The following is a 23080-nucleotide window of genomic DNA, read 5'->3' on the forward strand; positions in this document are numbered from 1 at the left end:
GTAAGGTGGAACTCGTGGTATCAATACGCACCTGCTATTTACACCTCTTCATTTGGACCCGTAACATAGTGGTCCTAAGGTGGAACTCGTGGTATCAATACGCACCTGCTATTTACACCTCTTCATTTGGACCCGTAACATAGTGGTCCTAAGGTGGAACTCGTGGTATCAATACGCACCTGCTATTTACACCTCTTCATTTGGACCCGTAACATAGTGGTCCTAAGGTGGAACTCGTGGTATCAATACGCACCTGCTATTTACACCTCTTCATTTGGACCCGTAACATAGTGGTCCTAAGGTGGAACTCGTGGTATCAATACGCACCTGCTATTTACACCTCTTCATTTGGACCCGTAACATAGTGGTCCTAAGGTGGAACTCGTGGTATCAATACGCACCTGCTATTTACACCTCTTCATTTGGACCCGTAACATAGTGGTCCTAAGGTGGAACTCGTGGTATCAATACGCACCTGCTATTTACACCTCTTCATTTGGACCCGTAACATAGTGGTCCTAAGGTGGAACTCGTGGTATCAATACGCACCTGCTATTTACACCTCTTCATTTGGACCCGTAACATAGTGGTCCTAAGGTGGAACTCGTGGTATCAATACGCACCTGCTATTTACACCTCTTCATTTGGACCCGTAACATAGTGGTCCTAAGGTGGAACTCGTGGTATCAATACGCACCTGCTATTTACACCTCTTCATTGCTGGACATGTCCTTTAATATCAAATGTCAGAATCATTTGTGACCTAGACTCTTTTAAATACCATTAAAAGCTGGTATTGCATCTCAACAGAGTGACTAATGGCACAGAGAGAGAGAGAGATTGTAACATGTTTTCCATGCCAATAAAACCCCTTTGAATTTAAGTGAATTGAATTGAGAGAGCAATTAGGCAGCCCAATGAGAAGATAAGCAGATGGAGACTGCATGGAGGGATTATGCTCCGATAACAGCCATAGATAAAACTGTATTTGCAGCATTACTCCAAACAAAAATAAGTCAACCCAGACCACCCAATGCCAAGAGTAGCCTACAGTCAGTCCCACGTTGCATTTCAGTATCGCCATTCCCTTTATTCCAGTGCCATCGTCTGGTAACAGGCTCACTGCTTCGGAATTTGGAATGTTTTGTTCTGGTCGTCCGCTAGAGGGCGATATTGTTTTTGATAGGTTCTGAAAACAGAGCTAGCAGTCTACTCTTCTCCCTGCTCTCGTTTATGTAGTTGATGTTGTCAGGGGTACAGTCAACAGTAAACCCATCTACATGAAATATGGATTATCCCATTGCAAGTTCAGTCCTTTCGGATATTTAACACGGTCATAGATAGTGTTGCATTTTATTGTATCCAAAGGAAAACAACCTGTCGTCGTGTCTGAAGAAGGCAGGCTCACTCGCTTAGCTAACCTACTGTACTTGCATGCTAGCTAAGCTAACGTTATATGGGTGAAATGAATGTTAGTAGCTAGCTTACATAGTTAGCCATCTTTGCATGTATGATGCTGTTGTCAGCTATCGTTAGCTAACGCTAGCACACAGTGGCAGAACAGCCAGCATATGTACATCTCCACGAATATCCTGCCAGACATTTAGCTAGTCATGGATTATAGCAATCGACATATCCATTCAGAAATGGATGATGAATCTCAGGAAAGCATGGATGCGTGTGGCGACTCATCACCGTATGTGCCCCCACACCTCCCTCCAATGCCCGGCCGAGAGCGGCTTCAGATTCAGAAGAGCAGTGTCTGCTCCCGGGCTTACTTCGTGGTGGTCATGGTCTTCTTCCACGTTTACATCATAAACATCATTGGGCTGTTGTTCTACGTACACTACAATAACAGTCCGGCGGATATTGTCAGCGCCGACGGGGACACATCGGCATCTAGCAGCGGGGTTGACAGCCGCCTGTCCCCGTCAGACCCACCTCAGCAAGACCCTGACCTGGATGTCCGTCAGAGCTTCAGTCTACCACGCATTGAGGGGATACGGGTGAGGAGATAACGACACGCCCTAATATGATTACTATCGTAAAACGAGCGGTGTGCATCCAGTTGTAGTGGCCACCGAAAGACAAAAATAATATGTCAGCCAAGTTCGATCGCAGTTTTCAAACTTTGCGAACTGGCAAGAACCAGGAAGAGGCCAACATATATAACTAGATCATCTTTGCTAGAATAACTCCTCCAACAGGCATGGTTTGGTGGGAGGTTTCTACGGTGGAAAGTAAACATCTGCATTTTCAAAATTGCACTTGTAATGTTTTGACGGTCCACTAGTTCTGATAACTAGTACTAAGTAGTAGTGGTGGCACGTCAAAATAGATGAGTGCAACGTCCTTAAATGAGGGAAAGGCTCAACGACAGATAGTTAGTTGTGGTTGTTGGCCACACGGTATAGCTTGTACAATATTCCATATGCATTGGTTTATTTATCTAGCTAACGTTAGGTTACCTTTGCTTCTACTATCCAGTTGGAAACTCAAATCAGTCTATTAGCAAGCTAGCTAGCTTTGTTAGATAGTTAGTAGCCTTATTCCTCTTTTAATGTGCAATACATTAGACCACAAACATAGTTGCTTGTAGCAAAAGAGTTACCAACCTCACATTAAAGTTTGTTATGGCAAACCATCTATGAATGACCAAGTCTTGTCAAAGTCTGTTTGTAAATGGGGGTGAAGGGAGAAGCTGGGCTATATTTCTGACAGAAACTGCTGTGCTTGGTAGTAGCAGCACGTTGCATCTCACATAGTGGCCTCTGCTGTCCCGGAGTCTTATCGGCCCGAACTCAAGAGGGTTTGTGACGAGGCCCACACGGTATACTGCCAGAGGGTTTGTGACGAGGCCCACTCGGTATACTGCCAGAGGGTTTGCGACGAGGCCCACACGGTATGCTCCCAGAGGGTTTGCGACAGGGCCCACACGGTATACTGCCAGAGGGTTTGCGACGAGGCCCACACGGTATACTGCCAGAGGGTTTGCGACAGGGCCCACACGGTATACTGCCAGAGGGTTTGCGACGAGGCCCACACGGTATACTGCCAGAGGGTTTGCGACGAGGCCCACACGGTATACTGCCAGAAGGTTTGCGACGAGGCCCACACGGTATACTGCCAGAGGGTTTGCGACGAGGCCCACACGGTATACTGCCAGAGGGTTTGCGACGAGGCCCACACGGTATACTGCCAGAGGGTTTGCGACGAGGCCCACACGGTATACTGCCAGAGGGTTTGCGACGAGGCCCACACGGTATACTGCCAGAGGGTTTGCGACGAGGCCCACACGGTATACTGCCAGAGGGTTTGCGAAGACCACACCATCCTAACAAACACTTAATTTTCCTCATACCCAAGGCTTTCCCATATTAATGTAATGTTTCCTCAGGTGGGTCATGTCCAGAGGGTGTCACTCAAGCCTGACAGCATCCAGGAAATGAAGACTCTCAGCCTCAAGCCTCTGCTCTTTGGTAAGAATAGCACCTTTTACCCTTTAGGGCAGGCTTTGTCCTCACACATACAGTTTAGGATATATATCTGTTATTCAAATGCTTTGAGAATAATATGATTGATGACACTGTTAGACAACCCCCATCTTTCAAGACCCATGAAAACTGACAACTCAAACTGCATCAATAACATCATGAATGAATGCAAGCTCAACACTTTGAAAACACTCATTTCATTCCAGTCAACCACTTACAAATATAGATCAGTGATATTTACTTATAATTTATAGATATGTACATTTGCAGGAAACACAGAAGGTCCTTTGCGGCGTCCTCTCCTGAGCTCAGGATGGTGCTCTCTGAAACATCCAGCTATCCAAGGATGTGATTCAAATCCAGGAAGTCTATCATAGAGATGTACCCTCCCCCAAACAACCTCCTCTCTCTCTGCTGATGTCATATGGTGTTTTAATCACATCCCTGACTCTGTACACCTAGGCCTATATCTCTGCTCAGATCCATTTCAGACCTCAAGTTTAGCTCCTAGCCAGAGCCCCTGCTAGCCTCTACATCGGTGCTGTTTCCACTTGCGGGCTGCAGCCATCAGGTTCCTGGCGTGTTTGTTCCAGGCAAAGGCCTTGTTGACCACTAGCCATTCCCCCTGCACCGTTCCCGTCACCAGGAAGGTCCCGCCTTGGGGCTGACGCCGCGTCATGTTCCGTACACAGCTGGCGTCTCTCTCCAGCCACAGCTGCAGGCGGGAGCGGATCTGTCCTCCCAGGAGAGGCCCGTGCTTCAGAACCTGCAGACGAGAGGCCAGGGAGAACTGGGCCAAACTCACCTGACTGGATTTTAGCTGCGTGAGACGCAATTTCACCACTGGGGGCACAGAGGGCAGCAGAGAGACAGAGAATTGCATTAAGATGGGTAGGTAGGGTACATCTCAATGTTTGATCTGGATATTGTCAATAGGGAGGACAGAGAAACATTGGAATACATCATCTGAACCAATCTCTGTAAAATAGTCATATAATAAAGGAACAGAGTGTAGGTCTGCTTACCAAAGTCACTCCTACAGAAAGTTTCCAGCACGTCCTTGGCAGACGAGGCCTCCTCCAGTTCACAGTCTCGACAGCTAGCCTGGGGCACTGCTGAAACAATCATCACAGAAACGTCCAGTCAGAGTTCTTAGTCTGACATGGACAGTAGGCTGCCCTGGGGCGGAAGGGTAGCCTAGTGGTTAGAGCGTAGGACTAGTAACCGGAGGGTTGCAAGTTCAAATCCCTGAGCTGAAAAGGTGTCGTTCTGCCCCTGAACAGGCAGTTAACCCACTGTTCCTAGGCCGTCATTGAAAATATGAATTTGTTCTTAACTGACTTGCCTAGTTAAATAAAGGTTTAATAAAAACACTTAAAAGACAGCATCTTATTTCATAGTGTGTGTCTCACCTCTACGCCCTCCTGTGCTGGTGTTGGTGACAGAGGAGATACACATGAGGTGGTTGGCAGGAAACTGGTCACAACGAAGGATATCTGGCCAGGGGTAACCATAGCAACCCATGATGGGCGCGCAGCTGTCCCGCACTGACTCACACAGACTCTGACACGGAGAGACGAACCTGCCCAGGAGAGAGGGGTTGACAAAATAGATACAAGAAGAAAGAGCCAGGAGGAGAAGAAAAGAGTAAGTTGTTAGTGAATGGATCCAAATCAATAAAAGAGAAGTTGTGGAGGGAGAGAGAGATGATGCTACACCCTATGAGATAACATTTAGAAACATTTTTAACCCTCTTTAAAAAACGTCACAACCTGTGGGGGACTGAGACCAGAAATCAGCCCTGGCATTTCTAACTCACCAGCCCATTTTTCCCCGAAGCCCTTTGCACTCGTACCGGGTTGAAAATTGCTGATTTGTGCACTGATAAACACCTACATTTAAATGTAGTGGCTGTACATGACATCAGGCTCCGCCTCTTTTAACCTTTATTTAACCTGGCAAGTCAGAACAAATTCTTAACTTCAATGAAGGCCTAGGAACAGTGGGTTAACTGCCTTGTTCAGGCGCAGAACAACACATTTTTACCTTGGGGATTTGAACTTGAAACCTTTCAGGTACAAGTCCAACATTCTAACCACTAGACCTACCTGCCGCTTCACAGTACTGTGTGGGTTTTATACTGACAAACATTCTGAACTAGAGCACCTGGTGTGACAAGACCCATCCCTCCTGGTTACTGGGAAACACTTTTATTTTCTGAATGAGGGAAATGCTCTACATTTAAGAGGACTATATGTGTTTTGAAAGATGATGTTGAGAATTATAGAAAATTATACTTTGATGTTTATTTAACTAGGCAGGTCAGTTAAGAACAAATTCTTATTGAATGATACCCTAGCCAAATTACACTGGGCCAATTGTGCACTGCCCTAATTGTTAAGAACAAATTCTTATTGAATGATACCCTAGCCAAATTACACTGGGCCAATTGTGCACTGCCCTAATTGTTAAGAACAAATTCTTATTGAATGATACCCTAGCCAAATCCAGATTACGCTGGGCCAATTGTGCACTGCCCTATGGGACTCCCAATCACAGCCGGATGTGATCCAGCCTGGATTTGAACCAGGAACTGGTTCAAATGTGCACTTCACATTTCCATCTCATAAAGCTCATGTCATATCCAGTGTCAACGTTTATGATCACTATGTTTGATGTACAGTTACAAGATGACGTGTGGTCATACCCTGGGATGTTCTGAACAGGAGCAGTCTGTTTGATGTACAGTTACAAGATGACGTGTGGTCATACCCTGGGATGTTCTGAACAGGAGCAGTCTGTTTGATGTACAGTTACAAGATGACGTGTGGTCATACCCTGGGCTGTTCTGAACAGGAGCAGTCTGTTTGATGTACAGTTACAAGATGACGTGTGGTCATACCCTGGGCTGTTCTGAACAGGAGCAGTCTGTTTGATGTACAGTTACAAGATGACGTGTGATCATACCCTGGGCTGTTCTGAACAGGAGCAGTCTGTTTGATGTACAGTTACAAGATGACGTGTGGTCATACCCTGGGCTGTTCTGAACAGGAGCAGTCTGTTTGATGTACAGTTACAAGATGACGTGTGGTCATACCCTGGGCTGTTCTGAACAGGAGCAGTCTGTGTGATGTACAGTTACAAGATGACGTGTGGTCATACCCTGGGCTGTTCTGAACAGGAGCAGTCTGTTTGATGTACAGTTACAAGATGACGTGTGGTCATACCCTGGGCTGTTCTGAACAGGAGCAGTCTGTTTGATGTACAGTTACAAGATGACGTGTGGTCATACCCTGGGCTGTTCTGAACAGAATGAGCCTGTTAGTCTACTGTGAAGAAAACACCTGAATGCACTCATGCCTCCTTTCTATGTGCACCAAACGTATCTGTTTCCCTGAATTGCTTTGTGAAAGCTCAACACTGTAAGATCATATTTTATAACTTAGCTAGTTATGTTGGTAATAGAACAAGCTTTCAGATGATGCCCAGCTGAGCCAGATTGCGATTTATAATGGACCGTTTTTGGATTCTGTAAACAACAACAGTAATTGTGATGGTGGGGATGCAGGGTTGTGTTGCATACAAAACAACTACAAGTGTGCTTGTTCTCGTTCCTCAACTGCACAACTAGGAGAGCCCAAAGTACCTTAGAGTTGAAGACTTGTCTTTGAGTCATAAAAGTGCATGGTGTGGCCACTTAGAGACAACAGTTAGTCCTCTCAAACCTTGTCATGTTTCTGTCTTATGTTCCACCTACCTCACATTGTCCAGGAATATTCTCATTGTGTTACTGAATGTATCCAGAGTGTTTTCAGATTTCCTTATCAACAAATGCGGCGAAAAGTAGAGTAAAAGTATAATGCACATATAATCAGTCTTGTGTCAGGTGAACTGTCGTGTCCTCAGCTTTAATCTAATACATTTCCCATTATCTCCAAACTGTTCCCTTTCAATTGCTACCATGGTTATGCTTTTCAGATTTCTTCTGTAAGAAACATTTGAATGTAGCCCTATCTATATAGGTCAATTCCCACAACTGTAAAGGGTTAAGGGCCCCATTACTAGCCAGATAATGATCATTTTGCACCAAAAAAAACAATTTAGACTGGGTGAAAAATGGACCAGCCCATCTGGCATTTGCCCAAAATGCCAGATGGCCAGTCAGCCACTGAGCACAACTCAAACAAGATGAGGGGCCTTTCATGGCCTGAAGGTTGTGTGAAACCAGGGCCTTTTCTGTGAGGCTCGCCCAGATTAGCATAGCTCCCGGCACCACTGCTTTTCCCCCACTCTGGAGCTGTGATTCAGCCCAGAGGAACAGAGAGAGACATGAAGACAGACACATCTAGGTTTCCTCTCAATGTCTGCATTGTTTTGAAGAGCTTTCCAAAAGATATCATGCTCACTCAGTAGATAAGTGCTTTGTAATATAATCATGATAAAGATCTGGAACCGCCCAGGCCAAAATAATGTAAATGTCACTGTATGCTAAATGACATTAAAAGTTCTACCAGTTATCTAGTCTACACTACACCTTCTCTCAAAGAGACACCCCGTCTTTCTCCATCCTCACCAATGACTTGTCTATTTAGTGTGCACACATCTCTACACTCTGTTCTCTACAAAGAAATACCTTTGTATTTTCCTACAACACTTTTTCTCATTTCTAAAGACAAGCTAGTAGTTCCAACCTCCCAGCGTCTCTCCCCTCCTTACCTGTCCAGACAGATGGGTGTGAACAGCGAGCAGAGGAAGATGCGGGCATCGGGGTGGCACTCCCGGGCGAGCAGGGGCAGCCAGCTGGCACTCTGCTGGACGGCCTCGCCTGGCGACTCGTGCCCCAGCAGGTTGGGCATCCTCATGGTGGCGTAGCCGATGTTCTGGCAGAGGGCCATGCCCGCCGGGATGGGCACACAGCGGGAGGAGCTCCGGGGCTCCCACTGCCCTTCACTGCTGATGGACAGGATGGTAGCACCAGCTCTAACTTCAGCCACGGCCTCATCCGCAGTCTCCAACCCAGCCCTAACTCTAGAGCCAGCTCCAACCCTGGTCCTGGTAACTGTACCAGCCTCTGGTCCACTCCCAGCTCCAGCCTCCAGCCTGACACTCCAGCCAGGCCCAGCTGGAAGCAGGAGGAGCACGAGCACGAGGAGAGCAGGAGCACGAGGAGAGGTCCTCTTAGAGGTGGTGCAAGGATGAGGTGCAGGAACGGGCATCATCCCGGGAGGAGGAAAGGAAATCCACACAGGAGAGAGTGTCTGGGTGTTTGTGGTGATGGTCTGTATGACAGGGAGGGGATTGGTGTATTTATACTGGGCAGGCGGTGACACGTCACCTCTGTAGGCTTGTCTCTGCATTTGAATAGGAGAGTAGTGGGGGAAGGGATGGGAGTGGGCTAGCAGGGGGTTAGCGATGGGGGGAGGGCGTAGGGTACAAGGGAGTGGGACAGTGCTTGAGATGGGATTAGATATGAAACCCACTCACTTTAATTTGCTCCAATGTGTTTGGAGTGAATGAGTGAGTGTTCTGTAGTAATGACTGAGTTAAGGATATCAAGGATTGTGTGTGAATGTACAGATAACTGCCAAAATAAAGGAAACATCAACATAAAGTGTCTTAATAGGGTGCTTAATAGGGTGCACCACCAGCCAGAACAGCTAGAATGCACCTTGACATAGACTCTAAGTGTCTGGAACTCTACTGGATATATGTGATACTGTTCTTCCACCAGAAATCCCATCATTTGGTGTTTTGTTGATGGTGGAAAACGCTGTCTCAGGCGCCGCTCCAGAATCTCCCACAAGTGTTCAATTAGTTTGAGATCTGGTGACTGAGAAGGCCATGGTATATGGTTTACATCGTTTTCATGCTCATCTAACCATTCAGTGACCACTTGTGCCCTGTGGATGGGGACATTGTCATCCTATGGGGGCGTAGCCAAAATAATGGCCTGTCCAGCATTTGGTCTGCTCAGATGTCTGCTCAGATGTTAATTGATTAGTTAACTCAGGAAACACCTGCTTTCAATATACTTTGTATCCCTCATTTACTCAAGTGTTTCCATTATTTTGGCAGTTACCTGTATGCGTGTGTGTGTTCAGGAAGTTATGCTCTCTTGGTGTGTGTGTTGTCCTGACTTAGCCTGACTTGCCATTCCGCCCCCACAGCTTGAGATGAGGAAAAGAGTCCCCTCATGTCACGAACACCTCCTCTCCCCTCTCTTCGGTTGAATGATTCAGTTGTGCAACTGACTAGGTATCCCCTTTCCCTTCCTTTCTCTCTCTATTCAAAGGCAAATGAACCCTTTCTCTTGCTCTCTTTCTGCACTCCTGTCCCCAAGAAGCCCTCCAGTCTGAACTCCCTCTTCAAAGGATCCCCTCCACTTCCCCTTATCTCCCGATCTGACCCCGAGCCTCCTCTCCATCCCATCTCCCATCCCTCTAACTAACGAGTGATTTTTACAGACGAATCAGGAATGCCTGATTTCATGACCTTTTTATGAGGATTACTTGGTACTATTTCTGACATCCGTGTCTGTTGTGTGCTGATTACATCTAAGGGAATGTAATAAACCTATTATTTAGTGTGTGTGAGCGCCCCAGCGTGTGTGTGTGAACATGCATGTGGGAGAGAGAGGTGGTAGGGTTCTCCCACTGTGAGGCTGTGACCTGATTCCTGTCCAGACAAGCAGGTCACTTCCTCCACAGAGGGACAGGGACAGAAAGAGAGAGGCAGAACGAGGGAGGGAGAGAGGGGCCAGACCCAGTCCCCTTCATTCATATCACCCATCTAGCTTAATGATGCATGACTGGACAATAGGGATTAGCCATCAGGCCCCCCTTATCTCATCAGCCACAGTACAGTACAGGGTCTGCTGTGGGGAACAAGGTCTATACTGTACAGGCAGGCGTCCATCCGGAAGCCTTTCATTAGGAGAGGAAGGGATGGATAGAGGGGGTGATGGGAAGGCAGGGGTGCAGCTAAGGGGTTACCAGGGGGTCCTGGGCACTCTCTTATCAGGAAGCCTTAGACTAACACACATGTCCAGCCCACTGCTTTTAGGTCACCTCTGACGGTCCATGTGTAAATCATGGTTTTATATACACACAGGTCCAGCCCACTGCTTTTAGGTCACCTCTGACGGTCCATGTGTAAATCATGGTTTCATATACACACAGGGTTAGTGTGTTGTGTGGTCTTCTTGCTCTCCCACACACTCTCTATGCATGTGAATGGGTCTGAATGAGAATGATGATACCAACCTCACACAGACATACCGGTACTCCTCCATACTAACTACTATATATGAGCGACCACCAGTCCGGCTCTCACCCAGGGGAACCACAATACAGCTTCTTTCTCAGTCACCCCCCTGTGGGAGACATTCAATGCCTTGGCTCATTAGCACTGTCAATGGGTCGGCCATACCACAAATAGCTCCCTGTGGGGGTGATGGGGGGCCAGGGAGTTCTCATTATCCTCATATCCACGATCACTAAAGAGTCCCTGTGTACACACACCTGCTCAAACACCACACAGAGAAAGCTATAGCAAACACAACCCAGACAGATGTTTCAGATAAGTTCTTTTTTAACAAGTTGTAAAATAATTACTGCTTTTTCAGTGCAGTATCCAATCTCTTTGCAGTGCAGAAGGCCTGGGTCGTTTTCTACTGTAACTCTGTAAAGATAAGAACTTGTTTGTCTTCTAAAATGTAAAGTACTGTATACTGGTAGCCCAAGTCTTAATCATCTGTACTCCTCAGCGGTCATCATTCTGGTTTCTGACCTCAGCCAATCAGGAATACTAGGCTATTTGTTACATAAATGGAAACCAGTAACATAATCAGTCTTCCATCCATGTCATGATTGGTTCTACTAGATAGAACAGTCATGTTTGACTCATCATCATCAGCAGGGCAACATAAGAGAGAAGTCTGTAGTCATTGATCATGCTGGTCTGATCTCCCAAGGCACTCAGGCCCTTTTGATAAGGAAATCATTGATCATGGACCTGGGCTCACCTGAAGGCTGCTTGTTGTCTGTTGTTATGCTAACATGGACACCACCACTGACTCCAGTATCATTATGTGGAGTCTGGATGGGTGGCATTTGCACATACACTATCTAACTACATTTAGGCTGTCTGATGTCCTAGGCAAGCAAGTGAATGGCTACACAGATAGGACTGGTTTCAGTCCTAGGTAGCTAGTTTACCTAACCAAACCATCAGTCCTAGATAGCTAGTTTTCCTAACCAAACCATCAATCCTAGCTTGCCATTATTAAAATCAAATTCAACAATGCCAATAATGTTTTCAATGTGGCTTCTTTCAAAAGCAGCTCAAACATAGAACATGTAAGATTGAACTATAGCCATTGAATTCTACCGTGCGTTATAGGGAAATAATGCACACTCTAGAGTCTAGAATGCCCTTCAAGCCAATCAAAAATGATTCAACATTGCCATGGTATAATTAAGCAATAAGGTCCGAGGGGGTGTGGTATATGGCCAATATACCACAGCTAAGGACTGTTCTTATGCACGATACAACGCAAAGTGCCTGGACACAATCCTTAGCCGTGGTATATTGGCCATATATCACAAACCCTGAGGTGGCTTACTGCTATTATAAACTGTTTACCAACTTAAGTAGACAGTAAAAATAAATGTTTTGTCATACCCGTGATATACGGTCTGATATACCACGGCTGTCAGCCAATCAGCATTCAGGGCTCGAACCACCCAGTTTATAATGACTAATAATGGCCAATAGGAGCACGCCCTGTCTAAACATTAGTGTGGGAAACCCTGGTCACCCTGGCCCATACATTACACTTCTACCCAGAGCATGACGTTATACAGGTAATCAATGACGTATGGGTCCCCCTCTCTCTGTTCCTGTTAGAGATTCCTGGCTTCCTGTCTGAAGAGGAGTGTGGTGTGGTTGTGCAGCTGGCCCAGCTGAAGGGTCTGATGGAGAGCCAGGCCACAGTACCACCAGAAAACCAGGAGGAGGAACTGCAGCCACTGCTCTCCCTCAGCCCCGAGGAGACCTTCAGCCTGCTAGACCTGGACCAAGACGGACTACTGCAGAGACAGGAAGTGAGAGAGAGGGGGATGAGGGAGGGAGAGGTGGGTGGGTGAGAGGGAGGGATAGAGAGCGGCTGGCAGCTCATTAGTTTGTGGTTGTGTGTTTCTGTCCCAGATCTTGAGCCACTCTCGTTCACGGGACGGGACCTGGCTGAGCCCAGAGAACTTACGACAGATACTCACCGGCCAGGAGGCCAGCCCAGCAGGTACTTTGTAGTGTGTGTGTATCTCGCTCTCTGTAGCCAATGTGAGGTAAGACCTTTAAATAGGTTTACTTTCGCAAGGCAGACTGAATACCAGGACGTGTATTCAGAACATGCACTGACCAGCTGGCAAGTGTCTTCACTGACATTTTCAACCTTTCCCTGACCCAGTCTGTAATACCAACTTGATTCACGCAGACCATCATAGTCCTTGTGCCCAAGAAGAAGTGATGCAGTCAGTCTCTCCTTAACTCTTAGCCAAGAGAGACTGGCATACATAGTATTTATGTTAGCCCTCTTGATTACAATGAAGAGCAAGACATGCCGCTCTGTTCCGGGCCAGCTGCAGTTTAACTAGGTCTTTTTTTAGCAGCACCACACGGCCTGACAATAATCAAGATCAGACTAAATTAGGGCCTGCAGGACTTGCTTTGTGGAGTGTGGTGTCAAAAAAGCAGAACATCTCATGACAGTTTACATTCTAAGGTAACACCAAGTAATTTAGTCTCCTCAACTTGTTCAACAGCCACACCATTCGCTACCAGATTCAGCTGAGGTCTAGAGCTTAGGGAATGATTTGTACCAAATACAATGCTTTTAGTTTTAGAGATGTTCAGGACCAGTTTATTATTGCCAACTCATTCCAAAACTGACTGCAACTCCTTGTTAAGGGTTTCAGTGACTTCATTAGCTGTGGTTGCTGACACGTATATGGTTGAATCATCAGGATACATGGACACAGGCTTTGTTTTAATGGCAGTTGCATGTCATTGCTAAAAATAGAAAAGAGTAGAGGGCCTACAGAACTGCCCTGCGGTACACCACACCCTACAGGTTTGACATCAGAGAATCTTCCATTAAAGAAAACCCTCAGTTGTATTAGGTAAATGGCTCTGAATCCACAATATGGCAAAGGTTTAAAAGCTATAACACATACACGACCGTTCAAAAGTTTGCGGTCACTTAGTAATGTCCTTGTTTTTGAAGGAAAAGCTAAAATAAATGTCCATTAAAATAACATCAAATTGATCAGAAATACAGTACAGTGTAGACATTGTTATTGTTGGAAATGACTATTGTTGCTGGAAATGGCTGATTTTTAATGGAATATCTACATAGGTGTACAGAGGCCCATTACCAGCAACCATCACTCCTGTGTTCCAATGGCACGTTGTGTTTATAATTTTAAAAGGCTAATTGATCATTATAAAACCCTTTTGCAATTATGTTAGCACAGCTAAAAACTGTTGATCTGATTGAAAAATCAATAAAACTGGCCTTCTTTAGACTAGTTGAGTATCTGGAGCATCAGCATTTGTGGGTTCGATGACAGGCTCAAAATGGCCAGAAACAAAGAACTTTCTTATGAGCCTCATCAGTCTAGCACTCACTTCCGTCATCATGAAGTGCTTTGAGAGACTAGTCAAGGACCATATCACCTCCACCCTACCTGACACCCTAGACCCACTCCAATTTGCTTACCGCCCAAATAGGTCCACAGACGATGCAATCTCAACCACACTGCACACTGCCCTAACCCATCTGGACAAGAGGAATACCTATGTGAGAATGCTGTTCATCGACTACAGCTCGGCATTCAACACCATAGTACCCTCCAAGCTCGAGACCCTGGGTCTCGACCCCGCCCTGTGCAACTGGGTACTGGACTTCCTGACGGGCCGCCCCCAGGTGGTGAGGGAGAGGGAACACCCCCCTATCCACATCGATGGAACAGTAGTGGAGAGGGTAGCAAGTTTTAAGTTCCTTGGCATACACATCACAGACAAATTGAATTGGTCCACTCACACAGACAGCATCGTGAAGAAGGCGCAGCAGCGCCTCTTCAACCTCAGGAGGCTGAAGAAATTCGGCTTGTCACCAAAAGCACTCACAAACTTCTACAGATGCACAATCGAGAGCATCCTGGCGGGCTGTATCACCGCCTGGTACGGCAACTGCTCCGCCCTCAACCGTAAGGCTCTCCAGAGGGTAGTGAGGTCTGCACAACGCATCACCGGGGGCAAACTACCTGCCCTCCAGGACACCTACACCACCCGATGTTACAGGAAGGCCATAAAGATCATCAAGGACATCAACCACCCGAGCCACTGCCTGTTCACCCCGCTATCATCCAGAAGGCGAGGTCAGTACAGGTGCATCAAAGCTGGGACCGAGAGACTGAAAAACAGCATCTATTTCAAGGCCATCAGACTGTTAAACAGCCACCACTAACATTGAGTGGCTGCTGCCAACACACTGACACTGACTCAACTCCAGCCACTTTAATAATGGGAATTGATGGGAAATGATGTAAATATATCACTAGCCACTTTAAACAATGCTACCTTATATAATGTTACTTACCCTACATTATTCATCTCATATGCATACGTATATACTGTACTCTATATCATCGACTGCATCCTTATGTAATACATGTATCACTAGCCACTTTAACTATGCCACTTTGTTTACATACTCATCTCATATGTATATACTGTACTCGATACCATCTACTGTATCTTGCCTATGCTGCTCTGTACCATCACTCATTCATATATCCTTATGTACATATTCTTTATCCCCTTACACTGTGTATAAGACAGTAGTTTTGGAATTGTTAGTTAGATTACTTGTTGGTTATTACTGCATTGTCGGAACTAGAAGCACAAGCATTTCGCTACACTCGCATTAACATCTGCTAACCATGTGTATGTGACAAATACATTTGATTTGATTTGAAAACACCAGTCTCAACGTCAACAGTGGGGGCAACTCTGGGATCCTGGCCTTATAGGCAGAGTTGCAAAGCCATATCTCAGACTGGCCAATAAAAAGAAAAGATTAAGATGGGCAAAAAAACAAGACACTGGACAGAGGAACTCCATATTCATAGCACGCAATGATTACATCAAGCTTGTGACTCTACAAACTTGTTAGAAAATAAATGGTTTTCTAATGATCCAATTAGCCTTTCAAAATTATAAACTTGGATTAGCTAACACAACGTGCCATTGGAACACAGGAGTGATGGTTGCTGATAATAGGCCTCTGTACGCCTATGTAGATATTCCATTAAAACTCTGCCGTTTCCAGCTACAATAGTCATTTACAACATTAACAATTTCTACACTTTATTTCTGATCAATTTGATATTATTTTAATGGACAAAAAACAATTTCTTTCAAAAACAAGAGACATTTCTAAGTGTTCAGAAACGTTTGAATGGTAGTGTATGCAGTTGGGAGAACAAGTATTTGATACACTGACGATTTTGCAGGTTTTCCTACTTACAAAGCATGTAGAGGTCTGTAATTTTTATCATAGGTACACTTCAACTGTGAAAGACAGAATCTAAAACAAAAATGCCGAAAATCACATTGTATGATTTTTAAGTAATTAATTTGCATTTTATTGCATGACATAAGTATTTGATCACCTACCAACCAGTAAGAATTCCGGCTCTCACAGACCTGTTCATTTTTCTTTAAGAAGTCCTCCTGTTCTCCACTCAGTACCTGTATTAACTGCACCTGTTTGAACTCGTTACCTGTATAAAAGACACCTGTCCACATACTCAATCAAACAGACTCCAACCTCTCCACAATGGCCAATACCAGAGAGCTGTGTAAGGACATCAGTGATAAAATTGTAGACCTGCACAAGGCTGGGATGGGCTACAGGACGATAGGCAAGCAGCTTGGTGAGAAGGCAACAACTGTTGGCGCAATTATTAGAAAATGGAAGAAGTTCAAGATGACGGTCAATCATCCTCGGTCTGGGCCTCCATGCAAGATCTCACCTCGTGGGGAATCAATGATCATGAGGAAGGTGAGGGATCAGCCCAGAACTACATGGCAGGACCTGGTCAATGACCTGAAGAGAGCTGGGACCACAGTCTCAAAGAAAACCATTAGTAACACACTACGCCGTCATGGATTAAAATCCTGCAGCGCACTCAAGGTCCCCCTGCTCAAGCCAGCGCATGTCCAGGCCCGTCTGAAGTTTGCCAATGACCATCTGGATGATCCAGAGGAGGAATAGGAGATGGTCATGTGGTCTGATGAGCCAAAATTAGAGCTTTTTGGTCTAAACTCCACTCGCTGTGTTTGGAGGAAGAAGAAGGATGAGTACAACCCCAAGAACACCATCCCAAGTGTGAAGCATGGAGGTGGAAACATCATTCTTTGGGGATGCTTTTCTGAAAAGGGGACAGGACGTCTGCACCGTACTGAGGGGAGGATGGACAACCTCCTTCCCTCAGTAAGAGCATTGAAGATGGGTCGTGGCTGGGTCTTCCAGCATGACAACGACCCGAAACACACAGCCAGGGAAACTAAGGAGTGGCTCCGTAAGAAGCATCTCAAGGTCCTGGAGTGGCCTAGCAAGTCTCCAGACCTGAACCCAATAGAACATCTTTGGAGGGAGCTGAAAGTCCATATTGCCCAGCGACAGCCCGGAGAAGGTCTGTATGGAGGAGTGGGCCAAAATCCCTGCTGCAGTGTGTGCGAACCTGGTCAAGAACTACAGGAAACGTATGATCTCTGAAATTGCAAACAAAGGTTTCTGTACCAAATGTTAAGTTCTGCTTTTCTGATGTATAAAATACTTATGTCATGCTATAAAATGCAAATTCATTATTTAAAAATCATACAATGTGATTTTCTGTATTTTTGTTTTAGATTCCGTCACTCACAGTTGAAGTGTACCTATGATAAAAATGACAGACCTCTATATGCTTTGTAAGTAGGATGCCATCTATTTTGTGAAGTGCACCAGTCCCTCCTGCAGCAAAGCACCCCCACAACATGATGCTGCCACACCCGTGCTTCACGGTTGGGACAGGGTTCTTTTAGCTTGCAAGCCTCACCCTTCTAAAGCCATGACATCATTTTCTGGAATTTTCCAAGCTGTTTAAAGGCACAGACCACTTAGTATATGTAAACTTCTGACCCACTGGAATTGTGATACAGTGAATTATAAGTGAAATAATCTGTCTGTAAACAATTGTTGGAAAAATGTCCTAACCGACTTGCCAAAACTATATTTTGTTAACAAGAAATTTGTGGAGTGGATGAAAAACTAGTTTTAATGACTCCAACCTAAGTGTTTGTACAATTCCGACTTCAACTGTACATACATACATACAAATAAAAGTATGTGGACACCCCTTCAAATGAGTTGGACACTGCATTGTTGGAAAAGGACCCGTAAGTAAGTATTTCACTGTAAGTCTACACCTGGTTTGTGTATGTCTTTCCCAAAGCCGATGTACCAGGCTTTCCCTGCCAGTATTATTCAGGGGTGAGTGTTTGTGCGTGCCAAGGGTGTGTGTGACCTGATGCCATTGTGCCAGGCGCCGTTTGCGTTTCCCAGTCCGGATGTGTCCCATCATCTCATTAAAAATCTGTGGCCTACCAACCTCCTTCCTTAACATTCCCCCGGATCCCTTGTCCTCCTCCTCCCCACACTTATTCGCTCCATCCTCCCCTCCTGCACCCCAGAGCTATTGTTTAGTCTGGGGCGCTGCTTCATAGGGGGACGAGGGGAAAGGGGGCCCGGAGGTTCACTCATTCGAGAGTAATAGAGAGCGAGAGAGTTACAGTGAGGGAGTGGAAAAGCAAAAGAGAGGAGCTGCAACAGCATACAGGGCTACAGATACAGAGAATGGCTGGGATGAGAAGGACCGGAGAATAGGAGGGAGGAGAATAGGAGGGAGGAGAATAGGAGGGAGGAGAATAGGAGGGAGGAGAATAGGAGAGAGGAGAATAGGAGAGAGGAGAATAGGAGAGAGGAGAATGGGAGAGAGGAGAATAGGAGAGAGGAGAATGGGAGAGAGGAGAATAGGAGAGAGGAGAATGGGAGAGAGGAGAATGGGAGGGAGGAGAATAGGAGGGAGGAGAATGGGAGGGAGGAGAATGGGAGGGAGGAGAATGGGAGAGAGGAGAATGGGAGGGAGGAGAATGGGAGGGAGGAGAATGGGAGGGAGGAGAATGGGAGAGGAGAATGAGAGGAGAATGGGAGAGAGGAGAATGGGAGAGAGGAGAATAGGAGAGAGGAGAATAGGAGAGAGGAGAATAGGAGAGAGGAGAATAGGAGGGAGGAGAATAGGAGAGAGGAGAATGGGAGAGAGGAGAATGGGAGAGAGGAGAATAGGAGAGAGGAGAATAGGAGGGAGGAGAATAGGAGGGAGGAGAATAGGAAAGATGAGCTGAGAGTAACAGTATACAGTAGTACACCCCTACAGGGAGAGAGGGAGAGAGTGATTAGGAAGATGAGCTGAGAGTAACAGTATACAGTAGTACACCCCTACAGGGAGAGAGGGATTAGGAAGATGAGCTGAGAGTAACAGTATACAGTAGTACACCCCTACAGGGAGAGAGGGAGAGAGTGATTAGGGAGATGAGCTGAGAGTAACAGTATACAGTAGTACACCCCTACAGGGAGAGAGGGATTAGGAAGATGAGCTGAGAGTAACAGTATACAGTAGTACACCCCTACAGGGAGAGAGGGAGAGAGTGATTAGGGAGATGAGCTGAGAGTAACAGTATACAGTAGTACACCCCTACAGGGAGAGAGGGAGAGAGTGATTAGGGAGATGAGCTGAGAGTAACAGTATACAGTAGTACACCCCTACAGGGAGAGGGAGAGAGTGATTAGGGAGATGAGCTGAGAGTAACAGTATACAGTAGTCCACCCCTACAGGGAGAGAGGGATTAGGAAGATGAGCTGAGAGTAACAGTATACAGTAGTCCACCCCTACAGGGAGAGAGGGATTAGGAAGATGAGCTGAGAGTAACAGTATACAGTAGTACACCCCTACAGGGAGAGAGGGATTAGGAAGATGAGCTGAGAGTAACAGTATACAGTAGTACACCTCTACAGGGAGAGGGAGAGAGTGATTAGGAAGATGAGCTGAGAGTAACAGTATACAGTAGTACACCTCTACAGGGAGAGGGAGAGAGTGATTAGGAAGATGTGAACATACATCTTAATAGGAGAGTGAGAGAAACATTTTTTGCAGCAGAGAGGGGGGTGTTTGTGTGAGGGGGGCTAACCGTGTGTTGTCCCTGCAGGTGTGTTAACTCTAGAGGAGTTCAGGCATGTGTGTGACGGCATGTCCCAGCATCCCTTGCAGCAGCGAGGCGGAACAAGGCGGGGCCAACCGAAAAGGAAGAGCCGACACACCTGGCTGTATCAGGGACCAGGATCACACCACATACTACACGCACTGAGGAACAGGTAACCCTCACTCAGTTGTCATACTAACTCAGTTGTAACCCTCACTCAGTTGTCATACTAACTCAGTTGTAACCCTCACTCAGTTGTCATACTAACTCAGTTGTAACCCTCACTCAGTTGTCATACTAACTCAGTTGTAACTCTCACTCAGTTGTCATACTAACTCATTTGTAACCCTCACTCAGTTGTCATACTAACTTAGTTGTAACTCTCACTCAGTTGTCATACTAACTCATTTGTCATACTAACTCAGTTGTAACTCTCACTCAGTTGTCATACTAACTCATTTGTCATACTAACTCAGTTGTAACTCTCACTCAGTTGTCATACTAACTCAGTTGTAACTCTCTCAGTTGTAACTCTCTCAGTTGTCATACTAACTCAGTTGTAACTCTCTCAGTTGTCATACTAACTCAGTTGTAACTCTCTCAGTTGTCATACTAACTCAGTTGTAACTCTCTCAGTTGTCATACTAACTCAGTTGTAACTCTCTCAGTTGTCATACTAACTCAGTTGTAACTCTCTCAGTTGTCATACTAACTCAGTTGTAACTCTCTCAGTTGTCATACTAACTCAGTTGTCATACTAACTCAGTTGTCATACTAACTCAGTTGGTTATACTAACTCAGTTGGTCATACTAACTCAGTTGTCATACTAACTCAGTTGGTCATACTAACTCAGTTGGTCATACTAACTCAGTTGGTCATACTAACTCAGTTGGTCATACTAACTCAGTTGTCATACTAACTCAGTTGTCATACTAACTCAGTTGTAACTCTCACTCCATTGTCATACTAACTCATTTGTCATACTAACTCAGTTGTAACTCTCACTCCATTGTCATACTAACTCAGTTGTCATACTAACTCAGTTGTCATACTAACTCAGTTGGTCATACTAACTCAGTTGTCATACTAACTCAGTTGTCATACTAACTCAGTTGTAACTCTCTCAGTTGTCATACTAACTCAGTTGTAACTCTCTCAGTTGTCATACTAACTCAGTTGGTTATACTAACTCAGTTGGTCATACTAACTCAGTTGGTCATACTAACTCAGTTGTCATACTAACTCAGTTGTCATACTAACTCAGTTGGTCATACTAACTCAGTTGTCATACTAACTCAGTTGTCATACTAACTCAGTTGGTCATACTAACTCAGTTGTCATACTAACTCAGTTGGTCATACTAACTCAGTTGTCATACTAACTCATTTGTCATACTAACTCAGTTGTAACTCTCACTCCATTGTCATACTAACTCAGTTGTCATACTAACTCAGTTGTCATACTAACTCAGTTGTCATACTAACTCATTTGTCATACTAACTCAGTTGTAACTCTCACTCAGTTGTCATACTAACTCAGTTGTCATACTAACTCAGTTGTAACTCTCACTCCATTGTCATACTAACTCATTTGTCATACTAACTCAGTTGTAACTCTCACTCAGTTGTCATACTAACTCAGTTGTAACTCTCACTCCATTGTCATACTAACTCATTTGTCATACTAACTCAGTTGTAACTCTCACTCAGTTGTCATACTAACTCAGTTGTAACTCTCACTCCATTGTCATACTAACTCAGTTGTCATACTAACTCAGTTGTAACTCTCACTCCATTGTCATACTAACTCAGTTGTCATACTAACTCAGTTGGTCATACTAACTCAGTTGTCATACTAACTCAGTTGTCATACTAACTCAGTTGGTCATACTAACTCAGTTGTCATACTAACTCAGTTGTCATACTAACTCAGTTGTAACCCTCACTCAGTTGTCATACTAACTCAGTTGTAACCCTCACTCAGTTGTCATACTAACTCAGTTGTAACTCTCTCAGTTGTCATACTAACTCAGTTGTAACTCTCTCAGTTGTCATACTAACTCAGTTGTCATACTAACTCAGTTGGTTATACTAACTCAGTTGGTCATACTAACTCAGTTGTCATACTAACTCAGTTGGTCATACTAACTCAGTTGGTCATACTAACTCAGTTGTCATACTAACTCAGTTGTAACTCTCACTCCATTGTCATACTAACTCATTTGTCATACTAACTCAGTTGTAACTCTCACTCCATTGTCATACTAACTCAGTTGTCATACTAACTCAGTTGTCTCTAACTCCAGTTGTCATACTAACTCAGTTGTCATACTAACTCAGTTGTCATACTAACTCAGTTGTCATACTAACTCAGTTGTCATACTAACTCAGTTGGTCATACTAACTCAGTTGTCATACTAACTCAGTTGTCATACTAACTCATTTGTCATACTAACTCAGTTGTAACTCTCTCAGTTGTCATACTAACTCAGTTGTAACTCTCTCAGTTGTCATACTAACTCAGTTGTAACTCTCAGTTGTCATACTAACTCAGTTGGTTATACTAACTCAGTTGGTCATACTAACTCAGTTGTCATACTAACTCAGTTGGTCATACTAACTCAGTTGGTCATACTAACTCAGTTGTCATACTAACTCAGTTGTCATACTAACTCAGTTGTCATACTAACTCAGTTGTAACTCCATACTAACTCATTTTGTCATACTAACTCAGTTGTGTCATACTAACTCAGTTGTCATACTAACTCAGTTGTAACCTCACTCATTGTCATACTAACTCAGTTGTCATACTAACTCAGTTGTCATACTAACTCATTCAGTTGTCATACTAACTCAGTTGTAACTAACTCACTCAGTTGTCATACTAACTCAGTTGTCATACTAACTCAGTTGTCATACTAACTCAGTTGTCATACTAACTCAGTTGTCATACTAACTCAGTTGTCATACTAACTCAGTTGTCATACTAACTCAGTTGTCATACTAACTCAGTTGGTCATACTAACTCAGTTGTCATACTAACTCAGTTGTCATACTAACTCAGTTGTAACTCTCACTCCATTGTCATACTAACTCATTTGTCATACTAACTCAGTTGTAACTCTCACTCCATTGTCATACTAACTCATTTGTCATACTAACTCAGTTGTAACTCTCACTCAGTTGTCATACTAACTCAGTTGTCATTCATACTAACTCAG

At 44.9% G+C, this 23080-nt stretch overlaps 2 protein-coding genes across 3 annotated transcripts in view; one reads left to right on the forward strand and one right to left on the reverse strand.

Moving 5' to 3' along the window:
- Positions 1–1234: 1234 nt before the first annotated feature.
- Positions 1235–23080, forward strand: part of LOC115101853 (transmembrane prolyl 4-hydroxylase-like) — a 33932-nt gene continuing 12086 nt past the window's right edge. The window contains exons 1-5 of the mRNA XM_065005270.1: positions 1235–2006; positions 3398–3479; positions 12402–12598; positions 12702–12792; positions 19866–20031. Coding sequence (XP_064861342.1) covers positions 1614–2006; positions 3398–3479; positions 12402–12598; positions 12702–12792; positions 19866–20031 — 929 coding nt within the window. The 5' untranslated portion in view covers positions 1235–1613. The remainder of the gene's footprint in view (positions 2007–3397; positions 3480–12401; positions 12599–12701; positions 12793–19865; positions 20032–23080) is intronic.
- LOC115101989 (secreted frizzled-related protein 5) lies at positions 3673–10326 on the reverse strand. Of its 2 annotated transcripts, none has more exons than XM_029621453.2 (4): positions 8211–10326; positions 4907–5076; positions 4520–4606; positions 3673–4337 (listed from the first exon to the last, which is right to left on the reverse strand). In XM_029621453.2, the coding sequence occupies exons 1-4, from the start codon at positions 8849–8851 to the stop codon at positions 4018–4020; spliced, it is 1218 nt and encodes a 405-aa protein (XP_029477313.1). In that variant the 5' UTR covers positions 8852–10326; the 3' UTR covers positions 3673–4017. The 2 variants fall into 2 exon arrangements, with proteins under 2 accessions (XP_029477313.1, XP_029477312.1); XM_029621452.2 differs by having other exon boundaries at positions 4520–4609.

The sequence above is a fragment of the Oncorhynchus nerka genome, linkage group LG20 (assembly GCF_034236695.1).
Source record: "Oncorhynchus nerka isolate Pitt River linkage group LG20, Oner_Uvic_2.0, whole genome shotgun sequence".
Lineage (NCBI taxonomy): Eukaryota > Metazoa > Chordata > Actinopteri > Salmoniformes > Salmonidae > Oncorhynchus > Oncorhynchus nerka.

Coding starts and splice junctions, on each gene's coding strand:
- LOC115101989 (XM_029621452.2), bottom strand. CDS start 8,851: ATGCAGAGACAAGCCTACAGAGGTGACGTGTCACCGCCTGCCCAGTAT. Junction 4,610..4,906: donor CAGCACAGGAGGGCGTAGAG/GTGAGACACACA, acceptor TGATTGTTTCAG/CAGTGCCCCAGGCTAGCTGT. Junction 4,338..4,519: donor TTTCTGTAGGAGTGACTTTG/GTAAGCAGACCT, acceptor CTGTGCCCCCAG/TGGTGAAATTGCGTCTCACG.